The sequence below is a fragment of the Mytilus galloprovincialis genome, chromosome 7, assembly GCF_965363235.1.
Source record: "Mytilus galloprovincialis chromosome 7, xbMytGall1.hap1.1, whole genome shotgun sequence".
In the NCBI taxonomy this organism is placed as follows: Eukaryota; Metazoa; Mollusca; class Bivalvia; order Mytilida; family Mytilidae; genus Mytilus; species Mytilus galloprovincialis.
Genome location: NC_134844.1, coordinates 20,973,864 through 20,981,592, shown reverse-complemented (window position 1 = coordinate 20,981,592; position 7,729 = coordinate 20,973,864). Strand labels below are relative to the sequence as shown.

At 33.8% G+C, this 7,729-nt stretch overlaps 1 protein-coding gene across 1 annotated transcript; it reads right to left on the bottom strand.

Moving 5' to 3' along the window:
- Positions 1-3,893: 3,893 nt before the first annotated feature.
- LOC143084454 (pendrin-like) lies at positions 3,894-6,745 on the bottom strand. The gene is made up of 2 exons (XM_076260810.1): positions 6,660-6,745; positions 3,894-6,351 (listed from the first exon to the last, which is right to left on the bottom strand). The coding sequence occupies exon 2, from the start codon at positions 6,349-6,351 to the stop codon at positions 4,114-4,116; it is 2,238 nt and encodes a 745-aa protein (XP_076116925.1). The 5' UTR covers positions 6,660-6,745; the 3' UTR covers positions 3,894-4,113.
- Between the last annotated feature and the right edge of the window lie 984 nt (positions 6,746-7,729).

Here is a 7,729-nt window from a genome sequence, read left to right as displayed (position 1 = left end):
AAGCACTGTGAATTTCTGACCGTTCGTATTTCCTGGTCCTACTTGTTTCCGGAAAAAGGCCTACGCCTTTCGCCGGTGGCGAACGCCCGGTGCACTTGTTTCACAAAATTTTGGATGCGCGCGTAATAACGGCTTACGCCGCCCTCGCCTATCTCAGGACTCATGCGAAGGCGGCGCATTTTCATTTCAAGATGGCGGAAAGAGTGTAAGTGAGAAAAACTAAAGGTTACAAATACTGAAAAACAACCAGTAAACGAAAAAATATTATTGTTATGTGCAATTTATCTTCATACTTCGAAGATGGTGAAGAGAAAACGTTTTTTTTTTTTAAAACATAATAATTAATCTCTAAACCTATTACGAAACAGAAAATTTCTTTAAAAACAAAGCAATGACAACCTAAAATACAATTAAATTAAGATAATAAAAATATTAAAGCATGAATATTTTCGTCAATGTTTTAATAAAACTCCTTAAATATGTAATTATGCAAAAATGCAGATTTAAAGGCTAAATTATTATTTTCCTAATGTTGGATGATATGCCGGTTTACTTGTTTTGAGTCAAAATACGGCGTACGCCGTTAGCCGTTCGCCGTTCGCCTATCCTTTGTGAAACAAGTTGGACCCCTGTTTTGAAGAACGTTTAGCCTTATTTACATCGTCAAGGGTGCTTTCATACACGCCCGTGTTCCAAGGTCGTCGAAGCTATGTTTGAGAAGACCCCTTAAAGCGACCGTTTCCAAGGCACTCGTCGTAAGAAACATGCGTTAAAATATGAACACAGTTGGATACGACCGCAGAGGTCCAACCCTGAACCGTTTCAACACAAAATGGACACACTATTCACGCTTGATTCAGGTCTGAATTTGGAATGTAATTAAATATTTGACACATAATAGGTTTCTGACTCAGAATAACTGTAGTCAAAGAACTTAAAATTGGTTATATAATTTAAATTTATACTTAATTTTTTGCTTCTGCACTACACTGTTGCGAATTGCCCCACCCCCTCCAAAAATAAAAAAAATACCCTCCTTTTTTTGTTAATTTTGTGCAATACACTATGCTGTTGCATAATGACCACAATCCGAAGAAGAAAAGAAAAATGTATTCCCCACTTTTTTCTTTTTAATTTCTGAAATCTGATATGGGAAAAAATTCTTTACACATAATTTTAAAGCAGTGTAAGGGAGGTAATCAAACATGTCTGGATTACCTCAATATATTTGGATTACCTTCCTTACACTGGTTTCATTGAGAGCCGTGGTGTAGTGGTTAGTGCATCGGACTACTAACACAAAGGTTCCTGGTTCGATTCCTGTCTAGGATGAAAATTTTAAGGACTGATTTTCGGCTCTCCCTTGACACCATTTGCGAGTATGGTCTTGAGGAAACGATAATAGTCCGTCGGAAGGGGACGATAAATGGCTGACCCGTGTTAAGAGAGAGTCATATCTCTTGCACGTTAAAGACACCCTTGTAGATTTCGAAAAAGAGTAGGCTAATGCCGCTACAAGGCAGCACTCGCACCCGCAAAAATCTGCTGCATATTCTTGATTCACTTATTATGCTGATATTCTGTCAATCACTGAACATTCTAAGTACATGTGCAACCCATCTCATACCAAAGGTTAATCAAAGGTTGCTTGGATACGGATTTAAATGCTTATTCAACTCGTGTGAACGACTTTAAATAAAAAAAACTTAACATCGTACCACGTATTATCGTACATAAATCGACATTTTTTTTTAATGCAAATAATCCTGATCTAGATGGCCAATTATTGAATGCACTGATTCATATAGTTCATAAGATACTGGTTTATTATACTAAAGGTGACTTTTTAAAGTAAAAGTTAAAGTAATGCATGCTTCACTGACAATTTATCAGTCTATTTATGTGTATAACCATTTGCATTTGAGGAATATTTTTTTTATTTGATATCTTTAAATTATATCCGCATTTGACGAAACAGGTTTAATAACATAACTAAATTTGTAGAGTATTTTACGTTTAAATAAATAAAGCACTCCAATAAAGTGCAATGTCTATGCTTGCTGTTCGGTTAGAGCCAAAGCTCCGTGTTGAGGAACGTACTTTGACCTATAATGGTTTACTTTTATAAATTATGACTTGGATGGAGAGTTTTCTCATTGGCACTCATATCACATTTTCGTCTATCTATTTAGCTGATCAAGCATTGGCTTTAGCAAACAGTGATGTTTAGGAACACCTTAATTTGATTTGGTTTTGTCTGTAATACAAATTTGAACTCCTTGTCATAGTTTGGATTTATTCCAAAATACAAGACAACTATTTTTTGGTTAACTAATACGAGTACTGAATTTGACACACCCTTCTGCGTGTTTATAATTATATACAAAAAGTAAATCAATGCACTAACTCAGGCACTAAAGACCGTACTTTGAACTTTAATGCAGTTTGCTTTGATAATTGTGACTTGGATGGAGAGTCTTCCCGTTGGCACTCATACCACATATTCTTGTATCTATTGCCTGTATTTGTGTTTAAACTACCTAGTAAGTACTACAACTTACAGTTGCAATGAATATTCTTTTTTTGTTGTTGATCCAAACGACATATTTCAATATCAACAGCGTCTGATATCTTGCATATATGATACTTTATACAGACACATCATTTCATTTACGAGCTAATTATAATTTACAGCCGTAAATGCATTTACGAAGTTCTCTAGTCTAATTTTAACAACATGGTAGTCAAATCAATTAGACCATCTGACCGGCGTCCATCTATAATGGACGAGCGTAAAACTATCATTTACAACGTAAACATATTATTGTCTGATTAAGTTTCATGCGTTCCATTGACATAATACCATGGAACAAACGGGGATATCTAGTTGACTGATAAACAACAAGTAACTTCCTATATATTGATAGTATTATAAGAGTTTATGATGTTTCAATGTTTGAATAGTTCTGAACATGTATGACATATTTGCCACTGGACAATAAGCAAACATAAATCAACCACCTATATTTGAAACACACTGATTATTTAACAAACGTACAAATATAATGTCATCAAATTAGTTTTTCATCATCTTTTATAAGAATTACATAATATGTGAATATGACAATACAGATTCACAGGAGGTCACAACAATGTTTTTGAAATATAAAAAGCTTTCTCATATTCAAATTAATGTGGTTTCGTTTTTGTAAACATTCTTATATATAATCAACTGGATTTGAGTTCAAATTTGAAAGGATTATGTATAAAAACTGAGACTAATACATAAATCTAGTAGTCACACACGAAAAAGTTATGTGTCGTCTGTGAAAATTATATAACAAACTTGACAGGTGATCCATTTATTGAGATTACCATTAACCACACACAAACAACAACAACAACAACAACAAAAACAAACACGTGTAGACCTTGAAACTTATTTCAAATGGTAACTAAGAATTTTTGCCAATTTTGAAAAAGTCAAAAGTCAAAAAGACTTTTTCGCACAATTACTGGAATTTCTGTGCTTTCTACTGATATTTAAAGAGGGCAATGTTGCTTCAAAATATATGTGTCGTCTGTGAAAATTATATAACAAACTTGACAGGCGATCCATTTATTGAGATTGATAATATTACCATTTACCACACATAAGCAAAAAAAAAAAAGCCGTTTAGACCTTGAAATCTAATTTGAAATAGTTACCAAGAATTTTAACCAATTTTGAAAAAAGGCAAATGTCAAAAAGATGTTTTCGTACAATTAGTGAAACCTCAGTGCTTTCTATTAATAACCGATTGACAATGTTGCTTCAAATAAGGATTGTTTGTTCGTTCGAGTCTTTTGCATTTACGAAACGAAATACTTCATAAAAGAGACGCAACATACACTTACTAACCACGACAATGTTTATTATGCAAAATGTAAAACGTTCGAAATTAAGGTAAAGTTATATACGACAATATTTCAAAACTTCACAGAAATGTTTAACAACTTATCCCAACATTGTCTTCTGGTCATATCTAACACACAAGGCCACAAACATCAAACTTCAAAGATTTTGATAAAAAAAGTGACTAATAACAAAACATATCTCTTTGACAATCTTTTTCATAGCTTTGTTATCTCTTCGACCGTTGAAATTTTAAGCGGGGTAGCTAGAAAAGAATTATCAATTGCAAATATAGCATCAAATACATCGTAGAAAATGTGATCTTTCGGGAATGTTGTGAAGAAACCTGCAGCTTTTAGTGCATCTATGACTCTCGTTGAGCAGTTAACAAAATAAACATTGATTTCAACTTCCTTGAATTCTTCTATTACTTCAGTAAGAACATCTACTCCAGAAATATCAACATAATTCACCTTTTGACAATCGATAACCACGTGTTTCAACTTGGCCACTGAACAAATTTTGTCATTCTTTACATGCATCTGACCATTTACGTTTAAGTTATCACAGTAGTCGCTTTCATTGGTTCTGCTCCCAACAGAATCATTAGATGGCAAACGAGCAGCTTCCGTCTTAATTTGAGGTTTAGGAACATGTCGATAAAGTTTGTCTTTGAATATTTCAGCATTTGCAAAAATAATTGGAGCATCAAACATAAATACTTTAACTGATGGAAATTCTTTTACATGAATTCTTCTCTTTTCATCAAAAGTGACACTTTCTTTATCGGAAAACCCGATTGTGCGCCCTTTTGCAATTTGGTGTTGAATGACAACAGATAAGAACGAAAAAACAACTCCAGCAACTGATCCATAATCTAAATCAGCAAATATTGATACCAGAAAAGTGATCATCCACGTGAAGAAATCAAACCTGTTAACTTTCCAGTACTTTGGTAATTTAGAGAACTGAGCAAACAAATCTATCATCGATGCCACAACGATGGCTCCTATCATTGCCACAGGTAAGGATTCAAAAACCCGTCCCATCCATAAAATGGCTAAAACCATTATGATTACAGTTACTATCGCGTGAAAAGTTGTCTTAGCGCGCAAGTGTTTGAGAGTCATTGTTCTTGGTGGTGAAGTGGCTTGAGGAAAGCAAGAAAAGAAAGAAGAAAAAACATGGCAGAGCCCATATGCTATCAGTTCTTGGTTGTAGTCCGTATACTGTTTTTCTTTTTCCCCTGCTGTTCTTGCTGTTGAAACGCAAATGATAAATATTAAAAGCGCCATAATTAAGCAATCAGAAATCATGTTAGAACTTCGTTGTAATGTAGGCACTGAAGGTATTGGAAATCCGACTGGTACCTCGTCAAGTACCGTAATGTCGTAATTGCTCTCCAGTTTCACAAAATAACAAGCAACAATACCGATTGCCACCATAAGCAGTTCGAAAGGTATAGGGAATTTTAGATGTATTTTGTATTTACTTGTTATAATTCTATATGTCAAGATGATAACGAGAGTAACCAAGGCAATTGTGAAGTCACCGAGAATGGTCATCTTAATTTCTGTAAATAGGTCAACATACAGATATACTAATCTTCCTGCACCAAAACGAGGTAAAACTTGTATACCAAGCATGGTTGGAATTTCTAATGATGAAATATGAATGGCCAATGCAGTTGTGAAACCGCCAATAAAACTAGTTGACAGATACTTCGAAATCCATCCCAATCGTAAGATTCCAAATCCTGTCAACCAAATACCAGTCAGCATACAAGCAATAACACCGATTTCTCCTTTTAGCATAGAGTAGTCATCATCATCGGTTGTTGGTACTCTTTTTGTAGTAGTAGTGTAATTAACAGGTTGGTATGACGTATTTGCAGTCATTGCCCCTGATGAAATCATAGTGGACTCCGTTGTAAAGGACATGTAATCTTCACTTGCATTTATAGGAAACTGTCTTGCATAGACAGTAGTTGTAGTGTTCAAATAATAACCTTCTCTCTGCAGTTCAACTTCTCTCTGTATTACATTTCTGGTTAAAATAGCCAACACTGCGTTTGATCCAAAGGAAATGTGCTGAGATGTTCCAAAGATAAAGTATATTGCAACTGGAAATATTGATGTATATAACCCGTATTGCGGTTTGAGACCGGCCAACATGGCGAAGCTTATACCTTGTGCTATATGCAGCATTGTGACTGTTAATCCACTGATGATATCACATACTATATTGTTAACTTTGTATTCAACAGAAAATTTCAAAAACGGAAGGACGGTTGTTAGAATATTCCATGCCCGTTTATTGGAACAATAACATTGAGATTTGAAATTTTGCAAAAAAGACCTCCTCTGCGGATTTACTCTGCGATATGTTTCGTCCAATTTCTCTGTCGAATAAAATCTTCTTTTTAAAGATATTTGATCAGTTTCGTCCATCAGCATCTGAAGAAATGGATTACAAAAGAATTTTGAAAATTAATAAGAAAAAAATAAACAGCTGTTTTTACTTTTAAATTGTTATATTTAGAAGAAAGTATAATTGCAAAAAGATTTATACTGAATATCGAAAAAGAATGTACAAAATTCCTATTTTACAGTGTGTTCAGCTTCGTTCTTTATTAATCTTGTATTTATGTTGTAGTTCCTTTGTGAATATTAAAAATTGAATAAATCATCACTAATAAAGAACTTAAAAACTGTCTTGTTTCTGGTTTGAGATCAGTTTTAGCCTGGAAAATGAAAATCCTTACCTTTGATGCTGTAATTTGCTTGTCTTTTATTGAATAATGACGGAATTTTAACCCTTAAATCACAGGTAGGTTTGAGGAAATGTCGCGAGCTTTCAGGATAATTATACACAGGGAAAAGAGATATACGATATTTCAAAGAGAAAAAACGGTTTCCATAGAAACAGAATGGAAACCTTCTGAATTCAATTGAACAACGAAATAAATATGGATTTGTTGGTAATGCTAATTGAGTTCTATATTCTCGAAAGGTAGACTATGCAATCAAGGAATTTCTTTTATGATACTTAAGTTAATAAGGTCTAACAATGAAACTTTATATCATATACGTTATTATAGGTATTGAAACTCAATACAAGATATACTATGACAAAGGTGACGACCGTGATGAAATTGTTTTTCGGTCTAAATAAGCTCTGAATAAATGATAGTTAAAGCAGGTGTCATTCCCTGATCACTGAGCCCTATATACATGATAGTTTAGGCAGGTGTCTGGAATACGCTCTCATACAATAACTGGTTTAGAATTTTGATATATACTATTTTCACAGGTACCGCAGAACCATAAATATCCTGCTAATATATATTAAAAAGGGGCAATTGGTTTAAAATGAAATGTACACGATTATTCTACGATATGCATGCCGAGTTAAAAAAAAAACGTCAACTACACATCAACTATAAATCACCTCTCAGTTGTTCTGTTAGTCTGTTAGCAATAAGGATTTTTTATTGTTGCATCTATTTTTTTTTTAATAAAAAACCCTATTTAATTAGCATATATACTGTTTTGTGGTAAATTATTTTATATACATACAAGCAATTTAAACAGAAAAGAGCTTTGTTATGTTGCTTGGAAATATGCTTAACGGTTTATATCCTAGCATAAATGTCACTAACAATATCATGGACGTCAAGTTGGTTACTTATTCCCTATTCCCTATTCGTTACCTATTCCCTATTCCCTATTCGTTACCTATTCGTTACCTATTCGTTACCTATTCCCTATTCCCAATTCGTTACCTATTCGTTACCTATTCCCTATTCCCTATTCGTTACCTATTCGTTACTTA